This window comes from Eschrichtius robustus, chromosome 13 (assembly GCF_028021215.1).
Source record: "Eschrichtius robustus isolate mEscRob2 chromosome 13, mEscRob2.pri, whole genome shotgun sequence".
Classification (NCBI taxonomy): domain Eukaryota; kingdom Metazoa; phylum Chordata; class Mammalia; order Artiodactyla; family Eschrichtiidae; genus Eschrichtius; species Eschrichtius robustus.
The window spans coordinates 99,777,127-99,793,783 of record NC_090836.1 but is presented as its reverse complement, the minus strand read 5'-3'; the positions used below and the strand labels follow the sequence as shown (position 1 = coordinate 99,793,783).

Genomic DNA, 16,657 nt, shown 5'->3' with positions numbered 1-16,657 from the left:
CACCCATCCTCCTCGTGGTGCCTATTCATCTTCCACTACTGTTTGTGAGCGGCTTACTACGGGCCCTGCTTCAGGGCATTCTCCCATTTTTCTTAAAAAAGCCCTCAGCAGGTATTCACGCCACAGCTATTTATTGAGCGTCATCTACAGTGCACTATCCTCGCCTTCAGGGAACCCAGCAGAGGTGAAAGGACTAGCTTCACGTGAAGCCGCGGTTGGCTCGTGCCTGCCTCGGGGGCGCGCAGAGCCGGAGCTCGAAGGAGGTGGGGCTTTGGGAGGTTCCGAGGGCTTACTGGGCCGGTAGAGGGCGGGGCGGGACGTTGCTAGGGGGATTCTGTTAGGTTCTCCGGGGAAGGTTAGCCGCAGTGAGGCCCCGCCCCTCTGGAACGCCAGAGGCGAATCAGGTGACTGCGGTGGTGGCTGGTTCCGGAGACCGAGGCAGGCGGCAGTTCTGCGGGAGTTGGAAGGGGTGAGTGTCAAATGTGGACGACTCTGGTTGGGCTCCCCGTGCTGGGCCGCTGGGCCTGCGGTCTTTGGGGACGAGGGGCGGCAACCCAGACTCGGAGGGAATGCGGAGCCTGGTCCCGGCCCGCCGCTTCCGTTCTTCCTGGGCGTCCTCGAGCCTGTCGCTGCCTCTCTCTGACCCCAGTCTGGCAGAGGGCCGCCCTTGGGCGCTCGGGGTTCCCAGCAGTGCAGAGGGGGTGCGGTCTAACGTCCAAGATGCCTTGTTTAGTATTTCCTCAGGAAGAACCCAGGCTCGGGGAAGTGATGGCTGGGGGAGAGGAGGGGGAGCTGTGAGAGGGCTTGGGGACCCAGTGTGGGATCCACACCCAAGGTTAAGGGCTGCAGGGCTAGCCAGGCAGTAGTGACCCCAGTGCTTTTCTAACGTTTCTTAGCTTCCAAAGCCCAACATATAAAGCTGGTAAAAGCAGAGCAGATCTGGTCAGGTCCTGAGACGCTGAGTCCAGAGCGATGTTGCTGAAGACAGGTACCTACACGGACGGGGGTGGCTTTGGGAGGGTAGGTGACCAGTTGGGGGTGGGAGCTACCTGGAGGAAGTTCCAGTCCTGTGGTGTCTGGTCCTCCTTCCCTGATGTGGGTGTGTGGGGAGACATGTTCCTCTCTTATTCTCGGAAGTGGGCCAGGAAAGGAGGAGGTGCTCCCCCCCTAGGAATCAGTTCCCCTCCAAAGGGGCCTCTTCCCTGCTCACCCCCTCTACCCCAAAGCACAGAGGCCCTATCTTATTAACATCAACATGTAATGAGAACAGCCCTGTAAAGTCAGTACAGTGATTCCATCTTGCAGATAAAGAAACTGAGGCCCTAGAGGGAAAGTGAGCTGGCTGGGTGCAGGTCCAACCGGCTGACCTCTTAAGCCCTTCTGAAGCCTCTTGGGTGTCTCTGGAGAACAAAGAGCCCTGGATGGGACTCAGGAGACCTGGCTACAGTGTACTGTCCAGTTCTGTGTGAATGGAGTGGGAGGAGCTGGTCAGGGTGTAGAAAGGATATGACCTCAGGTGTTAGTTTTTGATAATTCCAGCACTGCTGTGGTAACAGCACAGTGGGAATCTGGGCCTCAAACACGTCGCCCCACCCCAGGCACCGTCTGGCCCACTCACAGCACTCCTGGAGCCAGGAGTTGCAGGAAGAGCCCATTCCACCTGAAGCGCGAGAGTCTAGTTCCCCTAATGTGCAGGCCAGCAGCCTCTGCAGGGCTGGGCAGCATGTGGATGGGGTGGGGTGAGGGCTGGAGCTATAGGAGCCACTCAGAGTTATCCTTCCAACCCGCTGCAGTGCTCTTGCTGGCCTTGGTGGCCCAGGTGCTGGTTCTGGAGAATGGGCTCCTGCGGAGGCCACCCATGGGCTGGCTGGCCTGGGAACGCTTCCGCTGCAACACTGACTGTAACGAGGACCCAAAGAACTGCATCAGGTGAGTAAGGTCTGCACCACCCGACAGGCTTGCCTAGGGCCCTCACAGAGTGGGAGCAGGGAGTGGGGGTCAGCTAGGAAAGAGGGCAGGGTTAGAGCCCCCCATCCCAGAGAGAAAGCAACCAGAGGTGACTTTTGAGACCTCTGACACTCAGCTTCATGACCAGCTTGGGGCCTCTGTGGTGACCTCAGGCCTGTGGGGCAGGGACCCTGTGGTGGATGCAGCCCCTGAGATAATGGAAAGGAGAGAACAGTTAAGGGCCAGGCCAGACCCCACGTGCTTCCCACTGGCCCAGTCCTGCTTCTTGGCTTGGGGGCCAAATCACTCCTCTTGCTCTACCCTGTTCATGGCTCATGACATAATCCTTGGTATCCCTTACACTTGTTACCTGGCTTAGTCTTCAGCTGACAGCAAGGCCATGGTACTTGTAGGCTGGATTCACACTCAGAGCATCTAAGAAGTTTGAAAAGCTCTGAGGAAGGTGGGGTGGGGTTAAGGTTAGGCCTGTGCTGGGCCACTGAGCAGCCCTGTCCCCTACCCCTCGCCAGTGAGCGGCTCTTCACGGAGATGGCTGACCGGCTGGCACAGGATGGATGGCGGGACCTGGGCTACGTATACCTTAACATCGATGACTGCTGGATTGGTGGACGTGACGCCAAAGGCAACCTGGTGCCTGATCCCAAGCGCTTCCCCAACGGCATGGCCTTCCTGGCAGACTATGTGAGCCCCACCCCAGCCCTGCCCCTTGGCCTGGGGGCCAGACCACTCTTTCCACCCCATCCGACTTAGGGCTCATTTCTATAATCCCTGCTTGAGAACTCACAGTCTGGTGGAGGAAATAGATTCATGGACAGGTAGTTTTGACCCACTGTAGTGGGTGAGAGCAAGGAAGGACATCTTATTCAGCCTGGGATTTCAGGAAGGTTCTCTGGAGGAAGCAATTCTTGAGCTGATACCGGAGAGATGGCATTCAAGGCAGAGGGAATGGCAGAAGCAAACGCTTAGAGGCCAGAAACAGCCCATGCAAGGTGTGTGTGTGTTGGAGGGAGGGGAAGTATCATGGTTGGCAGAGGCCAGGCCAGCAAGCTGAGACCCTTTCCTTTGGGCTTTAGGGAGTCATTGAAGGTTTTTTTTTTTTAATTAATTAATTAATTTATTTATTTATTTATTATTTTAAATTAATTAATTAATTTATTTTTGGCTGCGTTGGGTCTTCGTTGCTGTGTGCAGGCTTTCTCTAGTTGCGGTGAGCGGGAGCTACTCTTTGTTGGGTGCGCAGGCTTCTCATTGTGGTGGCTTCTCTTGTTGCAGAGTGCGGGCTCTAGGCTCGTGAGCTTCAGTACTTGTGGCATGCGGGCTCAGTAGTTGTGGCTCACGGGCTGGCTTAGTTGCTCCGCAGCATGTGGGATCTTCCGGGACCAGGGCTCGAACCTGTGTCCCCTGCATTGGCAGGCAGATTCTTAACCACTGCGTCACCAGGGAAGTCCCATCATTGAAGGTTTTAATGGGGCCTGGTCAGATATGCCTGGGAGGCGGCTCCTTGAGGTCCTGCCTGAGCCCAGTGTGTTCTCAACCCCCCACAGGCTCATTCCCTGGGCCTGAAGCTGGGCATCTATGGGGACATGGGCAACTTCACCTGCATGGGTTACCCAGGCACCACGCTAGACAAGGTGGTCCAGGATGCTCAAACCTTCGCCAAGTGGAAGGTGGACATGCTGAAGCTGGATGGCTGCTTCTCAACCCCTGAGGAACGGGCCAAGGGTGGGTCCCACAACTGGCTGGGGGCCATGAGGTAGACAGGGAGGGGTGGCCATGGAGGGCCCCGCAGTGCCCATCTGTCTGTATGGCCCCTAGGGGGTAGCGTTTCCCAATTCCCCTCACCCAGGGCCTAGGGGGATCTTGGCTCCCAGACTCCCTAAAGATGGGATGGTACCGTGCCCTACCCGGGAAGTGTTTGCAGCTCTGGGTACAGGGGAAGCACCTCCTTGAACCGTAGTTTCCTCCCATTTGGTGGGAGGTTTGGGCTGAGGCCCCAGATTTCATCTTGTGTCTCTTCATCCTAAAACGTGAGGGTTGGACTTCTCCAGGGTACCCCAAGATGGCTGCTGCCCTGAATGCCACAGGCCGCCCCATCGCCTTCTCCTGCAGTTGGCCAGCCTACGAAGGGGGCCTCCCCCCAAAGGTAAGCCATTCTGTGCACCCATTCTGTGCAATGCTCCTCATACCCAGGAATCCTTGCCTTCTGTGCAGTCAGGGCTCCTCTCATCATAGTTGCTCACATGCTGATTTGTAGGTGTAAGAAAGGGTCATAAGTACCTGAGGGGGCCTGAGGCAGCCCAGGGTCTTAGAGGAGACGCTTGTCAGGTGGGCTGAAGGGATGGGTATCCAGGGCATGGGAACCATATGTCATGTGCTGACACAGCACCCAACAAGCAGTCAGAATCCTGGGTTTTGCCGAGTAGGCTAGGAGATCCAGAAGGCTGGTGAGGCCAGGCAGGCGGGGCCTAGCCTCTGAAAGGCCTTGTGGGCATCTCACCAGGGACCCTTCAGCATGTAGGGTGCTAGAAAGGGTGGAATCAGACTTGCAGACTGGAGGGAGAACCCTGGCAGAGGGTGGGACTCACTGAGAGAACACGGGGGTGGGTGTGTGGTAGGGAAGGTTATGAGTACACCAGCCTGGGTCCATACCCTGGGCTTGGCCCCAGCTGGCATGAGAGGGAGGGGTAGGCTTCTGGCACCAGCGCGCATGGAGGAGAGGCCTGGGCAGCCCCAGAGCAGAGCCACTCCCTCCGAGGCCTTCCTCATCCTGAACACGCTCAAGGTCTGTTCTCTTCCCCCTTCCCTACCCTCTGTGTCTCCTGCTGAGGCTCCCCAGCCCCTGTGCAGGGCCCCAGGCAGCAGAGTGTGACTCTGCTGTTGGACTCTGCCTTCCCCCCAAATCCAGGTGAACTACACTCTGCTGGCGGACATCTGCAACCTCTGGCGCAACTATGACGACATCCAGGACTCCTGGAGGAGCGTGCTCTCCATCCTGGACTGGTTTGTGACCCACCAGGACATTCTGCAGCCGGTGGCAGGCCCTGGGCACTGGAACGACCCAGACATGGTACCAGCATGGAGGGGGATGGCCCAAGGCCCACTGCCCTGTGCTGTCTTCCTGGACGCTCATTGCCAGGTTCTAGATCAGCATCTCAGAAACGTGTCCTTGAACCAGCCGTGCTGGACTTGCCTTGGGGGCTTACAATTCTGTTCCCAGGGCCCCACCCCACCTCTTGGCTCAGAATGTTCAGAGAGGGCCTGGGAATGCCCATTGTTAACAGTCTTCCCAGGCGGTTCTGATGTGTCTTGAAACTTGATCTGTAGTGACTCTTGTGTAAGACATTATTCCTCCGTAGGGTGAAGATCACAAACAGTCCACACTCTCTTGCCATTCCCTCCCTAGACACTTTGCCAGGTCTGCCTCTGACCCCTCGCTCAATGCTCTGTAGCGTTACTCTCCACAGGCAGAACTGGCCTCTCATACCTACCTCACTCATAGCCCTGATCACTTAAATTTCTTTGCAATTTATCTTACAGTTTTATAGCTATCTCTTCATTTAGTCAACGAGTATTTACTTTCAGTGATGATTATAATAATTACAAATACTAGGCCAGATGTAGAGGTGCCTGGAGAAACAGAAATTGACCTGCTTTAGAGTTCCAGCTCCAGCTCTGCCACTTACCTTGGGCACGTGACTTAATTTTTTCTGTGACTCAGCTTTGTCAATTGGGAAATGGAAATAATAATAGTAGCTACTATATGTATAGGGTTGTTTTGAGGGTTCAAAGGATGACCCTTTATTTTTATTTTATTTTTTTTTAGGCCAGCGCATGGCTGATGTTGCAAACAGGACTCAGCTCCCTGGGGTTGCGGGGGAGCTGACCTTCACTGACCTACTAGGCACCAGGCCCAGGGCCAAGTACTTTTTTAAAAATTATTTTATTTTTTGGCCATGCCACACGGCATGCGGGATCTTAGTTCCCCAACCAGGGATCAAACCTGCTCCCCCTGCAATGGGAGTGAGGAGTCCTAACTGCTGGACCACCAGGGAAGTCCCCAAAGGATGACCCTTTAAATGCTTGGCATGGTTTGGCACATATACAGTGCTTAGTTAAATTGGTGTCACTAAGTACACAACAGTGTTGAGTTAGCAATAATCGTTTGTGTCCTGTTGGTGTATTGGTTGCCCTGGGGACAGGAGTGCCCGTGGGTGTAGTCAGCTGTCGTTAGGGCAGGTGGGTGGCTAGTGGCAGGAGCAGAGACTCTGTCCAGGTCTGGTTTACTACCATCCTGGCTGTATTTCTTGACTTGCATATTCCAGTTTATAAATGCTTTTGGCAACAGGATCCATTGGATCCTCTGAACAACCTGTGACATGGTCAGAGCATATTATCACCCTTATCTTCTTGATAGAAGAAAAAACCTGAGGCTCTGAAAAGTGACCTGACCCACCCCAAGGCCACGCTGCTGGGGAATGGTGTTTGCAGAACCAGGACCCACACCTGGCCGTCCTCCCCCATCTCTGTCTTCTCTTGCTACAAGTTTAGGGTTGGTCCCCACGCCCACCGCCCTGAAGAGGGCAGAGCTGAGCAATCCTCTTTTCTGCCCCCAGTTGCTCATTGGGAACTTTGGCCTCAGCTTCGAGCAAGCCCGGGCCCAGATGGCCCTGTGGACGGTGCTGGCGGCCCCCCTCTTCATGTCCACGGACCTGCGTACCATCTCCGCCCAGAACATGGACATTCTGCAGAATCCACTCATGATCAAAATCAACCAGGATCCCTTAGGCATCCAAGGACGCAGGATTCTCAAGGTACTGGGGGTGTGGAGCAAGGAAGGGAGGCTGAGAGACTGGGCTCCCCTGGAAACAAGTCTGCAGGCCAGAGGTTCAGGGGTCGGGACTGGGCCTCTGAAATCCGCTCAATCCCTTGTAGTTGCATTCAGTCGAAGTCTGTACTGGGAGCTGCTTCGACTGTCCCTCACTTGCCTGGGTAAGAGCAGGGCCAGAGCAGGACAGCTCGTGGGATTTGGGGAAGGGAGACACCACCACAGGTGCACACGGGATCAGTGTGGCCCCTTGGTTTGGAACTACAAGACTTCTGCACAAGTCTGTGAGGGCTGGCAGAGAACTAGGGCTTGCCTTCAGAGTTTAGGAGTTGTTTGAGCCATGGAGGACAACTACTAACTAGTTCTAGTGTATACTAGTTGTTGAGCACCTACTGTATGCTAGACATTCTAGATAGATTTTCTCAGAAGGTCGATGCTCCTTCCCTGTTTTACAAATGAGGAAACTTAGACTTGAAGAGTCTCAGTAACTTTATACCAAGGCCACACAACTGGTAAGTGGTACAACAGGACTAGATGCCAATAGTGTCACCTCAAAGCTTGTGCTCGTTGCCCAGATCCTTGCCTCTCTAGTAAAAGGAAATCTACACCAATATAGAAGGCACCTGCTGAACTGGTGATGCCCAGAGGCGATAACTAATCCTGCTAGAGGGGCTGATGGTGGAGCCAGGCCCAGGGGCCTTCTGGAGGCTGTGGCTTCACCCTCCTGGCTGCTCAGGGCAGAGCTCATCGTTCTAACTGGACGGTGCCAGGGGCTGTCCACGTCTGTCTCTCTCGTAATCCTGTAAGCTCTCTGAGGCAGGACCTCATGCAGCATTTATCTGTGTCCTGGCCTGGGGCCTGGCACAGAGTAAGTGTCGGGGAGCGTCTGCTGAGTCAGGGAAGGAAGAAAGGAAGGTGGAGTTAGACGAGTTGGGTGCTGGAGGGCTGTGGTTTCCCCTCCAAGCTTCTGCCTGACACGGAACTGTGGGCTGGCGAGACCCAGAGCTCAAGGGAGGGTTGGGAAGGGAGCTTCAGGGCCTGCTGAGCAGGGACCCCAGCCAGTAGCCATCTTCTGCGCCCAGGAGGAATCCCACATTGAAGTGTACGTGCGGCCCCTGGCCAATGAGGCCAGCGCCATAGTCTTCTTCAGCCGCAGGACAGATATGCCGTATCACTACTGGACCTCCCTCGCCCGGCTGAACTTCTCCAGCTCCAAGGTGTATGAGGTGAGTGCCCTGCTACCTGCAGCGCTTTGGGTTTCCCTGAGGGTGTTGCTGGGTCCTCACGCACACAGGGGCCCCTTCACTCACACACCGTCCCCTAAGCCGTGGGCCTTGGGTCCTCTGGCTGGTGCTGTGCTCTGCACTGGTGTTTTCAAGCTACACAAATGAACTACCGTGTGTAAATGAGTCCCGTCAGCCCCCGAGGCCGCGTGTTTCCCCTCTTCAGTCTTGCTGGCACATTTCTCAGGTTCTTGGTGGGCTGAGCCCTCACCACTGCCAGTACTTGGGCATCTGTTGGCTTTGCCAGAGGGGAAGTGATGGGGACTCAGGCTCCCACTTCTGTAGGGCATGCTGGAGGCTCAACACAGGCCAAAGTCCAGGCTCTTACATCCCCTTGGCTGGCGGGTGGGGGGTTGTCCCTGTGCAGCCATTCTTAGGGTGGCATAATGCTGTCCTCCCCCCTGCAGGCCCAGAACGTCTACACGGGTGACATCATCAGTGGCCTCCAGGATAAAACCAACTTCACATTGATCATCAACCCTTCCGGGGTGGTGATGTGGTACCTGTATCCTATCAGGAAGCTGGGGACGCCCCAGCAGTGAGGAGCTGGGACGTGTGACAGGCTGTGGCAGCACCACTGAGCCCAGACCACGGAGGTTCCACGTGCTGAGGGCCAGTAGGTGGGGTCCTCTGCTACCCATCAGACCCAAAGTGCAATCTCAGGGCCAGGTTCTACGCCCTGCACAAGTGTGAACTCTCTTGGAAACTTGTCTTCGGGAGACTTCCTGTGGCCTTTCTGGCCTCTACCTCATCTGTACAGCCCCACGGATGTTGCTGAACAACTCAGCCAGCCTCCTCAGCCCCCATAGGCAGAGGCACCGATACTTGTCAGGATTCTAGTCTCTGACCTTCTTTTTACTGACTCTGAAATCAGGATTTGGAATTTTCTTAAAATTAGGAGTGGAGCTCTGACCTCTTGTCGGGAAGTCCCATGAATTATGTGATTGACTTTCCTGCCCGGAGAAGGCCTTACAGGCTGACACTGCCTGAGAGTGACCTTGGTTCCTTCGGGTCACCAATAAAGCTGTTCTTTAGTCAAGTAGTTGTAATATGGACCTGGGGCCATGGGCTGGTCAGGTGGGGACTCTGGGTGGCACTACACAAGGTGCTGGTTTCAGATTTCACCTCACATGGAAGATGTATGGCCTCTTCTGGCCCCTCATTCCACAGCGACCTGCAGATTGTACTTCTGGCCATGCCAGGCTTGCGTCCCACCCCAGTTATCCCTGCTGTGCCCAGCATCATGGTGGTGGTAACAGCACAGTGAGGCGGACTAGTGATGGTCCCAGGCCCTCTTCCCCACCCCATTCAGATGTTACAGGGTCTGCCAGCCACTGCCCCCACTCAGCAGCCCCTCTGCTGCACAGTGGAAGGCCCTTGACCTGCTAAGGAACATTGCGTTACTGTCTTCGGCCTCTTTCAGCTCCTCTCCCCCTTTCTGACAGGGCTTCGCGCAGTGACGCTCCTGGGCTGGGTGCAGCCGAGGTCAGTCAGCTCTGCCTTTCTCCCACAGGGCTTGGGTAGCTAGCTTGTCCTCTGCCCACCAGTGCCCCCAGCTCCTCCCTTAGTTTCTCCTCTCCTAACCTGGCTGCAGAGGAGTTTCAAATCCCTCAGCTATGTCCAAAGAAAGGTCCAGGGGCTCTTTGTGTCTTAAAATATATATCCTGCTCCTCCTCCTAGGGAAAGGGGTATTAAAGAATGGCAGGTTCTTGACTGCCTTCCTTTGGTTCCTATTTCCCAAGCCCTCTTTTTAGCTATGGCCTCAGGGCACCTGTCTTCCCTAGTGGCTCTTGTTCCCCTTTGGAAAGCTGGCAGCAGACCAGGCTAGGTAAGTTCTCCTTGTGCTTTGAATGTGGGAGTGCCCAGTACCTCAGGCTTTGCATGGTCCTGCCCTGTGGGAACTCTTCTGGGTGGATCTCCCATGTTCCCTCCCTCAGGGTTTAAGGTCGTTGTATTTGGAGTATGTTATAAAGAACTCACAAACGTACATTTTATAGTGTAATTTAAGATTTCTGGAGCTTCACTGATTGAGTCTGGGGTCATCAGAGGAAGCTCCCTTTCCCCAGTTGGTGTCTTGAGGCTGTGGGTCACTTAGGACAGAAGCCTACTTCATCCCAGGCCTCTGCCCTTTGAGGTCTGTCACCCTATGCATAGCTCCAGCTTCGGGTCTTGGTCATAGTGCTGTTCAAGCCAAGAGGAATGGTTTCGGGCAGGAACACTCCTTTCGCTAGCCCCAGGAAAGAAATCTTTTCCACCCCCCCGGGATGTGGTGGAGACCACCAGACTTGGGAGCTGGGGCCAAGGACCAGCATGGATTTGACCAGTCAATTCCTTTGCCTCCCAGACACAGAGATAGTTACATGTCTTTACTTGCTGTATGACTTTATCCTGAGGGTACCTGACTGGTTCTATCACGTTAGCCTTTATTCTCTTAACGCACACTCTGTCTTCCAGGACATTGTTTTACTCCCTTCCGCCCAAGGCCAGTATGGGACTAAATTAATTTTTCCCAGTTCAAGGCAGCCTTGTCTGGACCCAAGGGTACCCCTTCTGTTTTTTAAAATACATTTTATTATAGAAATGTTTGAACATAAAAATAAAATGGTAAGTGAACCTCCATGTACCCATCACCCAGATCCAACAACCATCAACATGTGCCATTATTTCATATCTCTCCTCCCACACATACTTTTTTTGCATGTAAGCTGGAGTATTTGAGAGCAAATCAAAGAAAACTCTAACCACCTCTATGTAGCTCTAACAGATAATAGGGTCTTGAATATACAGTTTTCTTTTCCAACAAAATAAAATTTTTAATCTGATAACCAGTCTGTGTTCAGTTTTTGCCAGCTGTGTTGGTTTTTTGTTTGTTTCTGTTTTGTTTGTTGTTTGTTTGTTTGGCTGCACCCTACAGCTTGGGGGATCTCAGTTCTCAGACCAGGGACTGAACCCGGGCCACAGCAGTGAACATCTGGAATCCTCACCCATGTGGCCACCAGGGGACTCCCACCAGTTGTTTCAAAAATATTTTTCCATAGTTTATTTGAATCAAAATCCAAGCAAAGGGTCAACAAAAATGGTCCCATAAGAACCACCGAAAGTTTGCTCTCTCTATAAGACCAATGAAAAATCTGCCATATATAATCAGAATCAACTTTAAACTCTGGAAATTAACCAAAGGCTTTCAGTAACCCAGAGAGTGTTCAGTCAAGAAAGACAGTAGAATCTTGGTAAGAACAGAAAGCTTTTTAGAGTTTTTAACTTACCCTAGTACCAGATTTTAAGTCAGCTATTTAAAATATGTTCAAAGAGCTAAAGGAAACCATGTCTAAAGAACTAAAGGAGATAAGAATGGTGTCTCACCAGATAGAGACTATCAGTAAAGAGACAACTTATAGAAAGGAACCAAATAGAAATTCTAGAGTTGAAAAGTACAATAACTGAGATAAAAATTTCACTAGAGGGGCTCAGCAGACATGACCAAGCAGAAAAAAATCAGCAAATTTGAAGATAGGTCCGTTGAAATTAACCTATCCAAGGAATAGAAAGGAAAATGAAGAAAAATTAACAGAGGCTCAGAGACCTATGACACACCATGCAGCATAGATATAAGGGGACGAGAAAGGGCAGAAAGAATATTTGAAGAAATGATGGCTCAAAACTTTGCATATTTGATGACCAATATTAATCTATACATCAAAAAAGCTCAACAAACTACCAGTAGGATAAAGTCAAAGAGATCCGTACCTAGACACATCATAATCAAACTCTCAGAAGACAAAGGGAGAATTCTGAAAGCAAGACAGAAGTGACTCATCACATACAAGGGAATATACTTTGAGATGAATGAAGACAAGTACACAACACCAAAAATACTAAAACAGAACATACCAAAACTTATGGAGTCAAAGTAGTGACCAGAGGGAAATTAATAGCTGTGATTTGCCTATATTAAAAAGAGTGAAAAGACAACCCACACAATGGGAGAAAATATCTGCAATTCATATATCTGATAAGGGATTTGTATTTAAGATATATAAATAACTCATAACTCAGTAAAAAGACAACCTAATTTTAAACTGGGCAAAGGATCTGAATAGACATTTTTCCAAGGAAGATATGCAAATGGCCAATGCTCAACATCACTAACCATTAGGGAAATGCAAATAAAAACAACTGAGATACCACTTCACACCCAAAAGGGTGGCTAGAAGAGTCAGATAATAATAAGTGTTAGCAAGGATGTGGAGAAACTGGAACCCCTCATATGCTCATATGCTGCTGATAGGAATGTAAAACTGGTACAGCTACTGTGGGAAATGGTCTGGCAATTCCTCAAATGGTTAAGCAGAGTTACCACATGACCCAGCAGTTCCACATCTAGGTATGTACCCAAAAAAAATGAAAACATACGTCTACACAAAACCTTATACACAGATGTTGATAGCAGCATTGTTCATAACAGCCAAAAAGTGGAAACAACCTAAATGTCCTCCAACTGATTAATGAATAAACAAAATGTGGTTCACCATACAATGGAATATTATTCAACCACAAAAGTAAAGAACTGCCGCATGAGGATATTAGGCTGAGTGAAATAAGCCAGTCACAAAAAAACAAATACTATATGATTCCATTTATATGAGGTATCTAAAGTAGTCTATAGAAACAGAAAGTAGGATGATAGTTGGCAGGGGTTTGGGGGAGAGGGAAATGGGAGTTCAATGGGTATAGAGTTTCAGTTTTGCGAAATGAAAAAGTTCTAGAGATCCATTGCACAACAATGTGAGTATAGTTAACAGTACTGCAGTGTACACTTAAAAATGGTTAAGAAGATAAACTGTGTTGTGTTTTTTACTATATATATATATATATCCCTGAGAGTGAACCAGAAGATGCCCAGCATTTTAGGGATGGTGGCTGTGAAAAAGTCCAGGTCAATAAGAGTCCAACATGGCTAGAATACAGTACATGAGCTCGTGGAGAATACGCTCAGTCTGGATTACAGACAGCAGCATTCCTCAGGAAAGCAACAGTATACACAAAAGGGGAATCCAATCCAGACGTGCACATCTTCCAGCCCTGGGATGCCCAAGAGAAGGAATGAAGAAGGATGGAACTGGGTGTTATTAGGAATGGACATCTTCTCTACCACTACTGGTGATTGTGTGTATCAGATATATCAGAGTCAGATGTCAGCTTCCCATTAATGATTCTTGCTCTATTTCCTTCTTTTTCCAGACTCCTGGTAAAATGCAGTACAATCTTGTAATAGTCCCTTTCTCCCATTCAATGTTATCCAAAATTTTCTGCCGTCTTTACCCGATCAGATGGCTCCAGGAATAGAGCCATCCTCACTCTTTCCCAGATCATTCCCATCCATGAAAGGGTGAACAAGAAGAGGGGGAGAAGAATATCATCTGTCAGTTGGATATTCAGGGTAAAGAGTAAGAATTTTTCAAGTGGGGTGACGTCAGCAACATGGCTGAATAAGACAGCCCTCACATATCCCTGCACTCAACAACAATTTGGCATCCATCCACAGACAGAAGTGCCTTGTAGCACCTGTGGGATCCAGCACCATGTGCCAAGAGACCCAGGAGAAGTCTCACCCACCCGTGCATCAGGTACTAGGCATGCGGACCTCGGTCCTGGCTGGAGACCCTGCAGTGGCCTGTGAACCGGCTCCAGCCCCTCTCAGCCACAGTGTGGGAGACCCTGGAGAACAATGTCTTAAGACAATCACCCTGGGCTTCCCCGGTGGCGCAGTGGTTGGGAGTCTGCCTGCTGGTGCAGGGGACACGGGTTTGAGCCCTGGTCTGGGAGGATCCCACATGCCGCGGAGCGACTGGGCCCATGAGCCACAACTGCTGAGCCTGCGCGTCTGGAGCCTGTGCTCTGCAACGGGGGGGGGGGGGGCCGCGACAGTGAGAGGCCCGCGCACGGAGATGAAGAGTGGCCCCCGCTCACCGCAACTGGAGGAGGCCCTCACACAGAAACGAAGACCCAACACAGCCAAAAATAAATAAATAAATAAATAAATTTATTAAAAAAAAAAAAAAAAAAGACAATCACCCACAGACGAACGAGCCTTTGTGGAAGTCCAGGTTTCCAGTGGAGAAGTTCCAGCACACCACTGGAGAAAGAAAATAGAGGTTTGGACACATTGGAGAGGAAAAGAGGAAGAGTTTGATTTTACCCACATCACCCCTCCCCCAAGGCAGCACAGCTCAGTACCGGGTGAGACGTTCTTGGCCGTTGATTTCTCCCACAGGGGAAAGTGAAGCATGCCAGTGCGCACCTGACTTCCCCAGCTGCGTGGGACATTGCCAGAGAGGCACATTTCTCTCTCACTCCATCCAGAGTACGGAGTCGTGAGCTGGCTGACGCGGGGGTGGGGAAAGGCTGGGAGAGTGGCAGATAGGACTCTTGGAGGGCGTTAAAGGATGCAGATCCTACTAACTGTGCTGCAGACTCCAAGGAGCCTGCCCAGGAGCTGCTGGGGACACCTTGCTTGCAGATCCCCCCACCTGGCCTGTAGGCACCTCCAGTGCTCCGTGTGCCTCACCCACTCACACCCCTAACCTGTGGCCAGCTCTCTGTGCACACTCCTGGTGGTGGTGAGAGTGAGCTTTGGCAGACAGCTTGTGAGCATATGTAGAAAGCCAGCCTGAGTCTGCAGGCGAGGGAGAGACCACACACTTGAGCTTTAGCTCAGCCCTTGGGAAAACAAAAGGGAGGCTGTCAGCACCTGGCTTGGTGTGTTGCAGGATCCAGAGAAGGTAAACAAGCTTAAGAATTCTGCCACAAGAGGGAGCAAGAAGCATGGTGGAGGTGTATCCATAGATGGTCTGAGAAAGCCTCAGAATCTCTAGCAGGACTGATGGTAGGGATTTCTCTCCCAAAGTCAGTTAGTGAAAATTGGAGAAGGTGCCCGCTACTGCAAGTGTGAAGACAAAAATGTGAGACTCCAAGGAACGTGATAAATCAAGGAAACATGACACTACCAAAGGATCACAACAATCTTCTAGTAACTGACCTCAAAGACATGGAGATCTGCAGTTTACCTGAAAAAGAATTCAAAATAGCTGTTTTAAGGAAGCTCAACGAGCTACAAGAAAACACAGAAAGGCAATTCAACAAAATCAGGAAAATTATACATGAATAAAATGAGAAGTTTAACAAAGAGATAAATCATTTAAAAAAAGAACCAAACAGAAATTTTGGAGCTGAAGAATACAATGAATGAAATGCAAAATGCAATAGAGAGCATCAATGACCAGCAGAATGGAGCAATCAGGAGAAAAAAATCTGTGAATTCAAAAACAGGAACTTTAAAATTACCCAGTCAGAGGACAACAAAGGAAAAAGAATAAAAAAGAATTAAGACTACAGTAATCAAGACAATATGGTATTGGCACAAAAACAGAAATACAGATCAATGGAACAGGATAGAAAGCCCAGATATAAACCCATGCACCTATGGTCAACTAATCTGTGACAAAGGAGGCAAGGATATACAATGGAGAAAAGATAGTCTCTTCAATAAGTGGTGATGAGAAAACTGGACAGCTACATGTAAAAGAATGAAATTAGAACACTACCTAACACTATACACAAAAATAAACTAAAAATGGATTAAAGACCTAAATGTAAGACCGGACACTGTAAAACTCTTAGAGGAAAACATAGGAAGAACACTCCATGACATAAATCACAGCAAGATCTTTTTTGACCCACCTCCTAAAGTAATGAAAATAAAAACAAAAATAAACAAATGGGACCTAATGAAACTTAAAAGCTTTTGCAAAGCAAAGGAAACTATAAACAAGATGAAAAGACAACCCTCAGAATGGGAGAAATATTTGCAAATGAATCAACAGACAAAGGATTAATCTCCAAAATATATAAACAGCTCATGCAGCTCAATATTAAAAAAACAAACAACCCAATCAAAAAATGGGCAGAAGACCTAAATAGACATTTCTCCAAAGAAGACATACAGATGGCCAAGAGGCACATGAAAAGCTGCTCAACATCACTAATTATTAGAGAAATGCAAATCAAAACTACAGTGAGGTATCACCTCACACCAGTTAGAATGGGCATCATCAGAAAATCTACAAACAACAAATGCTGGGGAGGGTGTGGAGAAAAGGGAACCCTCTTGCACTGTTGGTGGGAATGTAAATTGATACAGCCACTATGGAGAACAGTATGGAGGGTCCTTAAAAAACTAAAAATAGAATTACCATATGACCCAGCAATCCCACTACTGGGCATATACCCAGAGAAAACCATAATTCAAAAAGACACATGCACCCCAATGTTCATTGCAGCACTATTTACAATAGCCAGGTCATGGAAGCAACCTAAATGCCCATCGACAGATGAATGGATAAAGAAGTTGTGGTACATATATACAATGGAATATTACTCAGCCATAAAAAGGAACGAAATTGGGTCATTTGTAGAGACGTGGATGGATCTAGAGACTGTCATAGAGTGAAGTAATTCAGAAAGAGAAAAACAAATATTGTATATTAACGCATATATGTGGAATCTAGAAAAATGGTACAGA

The 16,657-nt window shown here is 50.1% G+C and overlaps 1 protein-coding gene across 1 annotated transcript; it reads left to right on the top strand.

Annotated features, from left to right (window-relative positions):
- Positions 1-267: 267 nt before the first annotated feature.
- On the top strand, positions 268-9,115 carry NAGA (alpha-N-acetylgalactosaminidase). The gene is made up of 10 exons (XM_068562001.1): positions 268-469; positions 897-988; positions 1,794-1,929; positions 2,478-2,649; positions 3,513-3,690; positions 4,017-4,111; positions 4,874-5,035; positions 6,582-6,779; positions 7,876-8,019; positions 8,484-9,115. Exons 2-10 carry the CDS (start codon positions 973-975, stop codon positions 8,616-8,618), a joined length of 1,236 nt encoding a protein of 411 aa, XP_068418102.1. The 5' UTR covers positions 268-469; positions 897-972; the 3' UTR covers positions 8,619-9,115.
- Positions 9,116-16,657: the final 7,542 nt, after the last annotated feature.

What these genes read in the sequence shown, in the direction of transcription:
- NAGA (XM_068562001.1), top strand. An exon ending in ACTGGAACGACCCAGACATG is followed by an intron (nt 5,036 to 6,581) that starts GTACCAGCATGG and finishes TTCTGCCCCCAG; the next exon opens with TTGCTCATTGGGAACTTTGG. An exon ending in AAGGACGCAGGATTCTCAAG is followed by an intron (nt 6,780 to 7,875) that starts GTACTGGGGGTG and finishes TTCTGCGCCCAG; the next exon opens with GAGGAATCCCACATTGAAGT.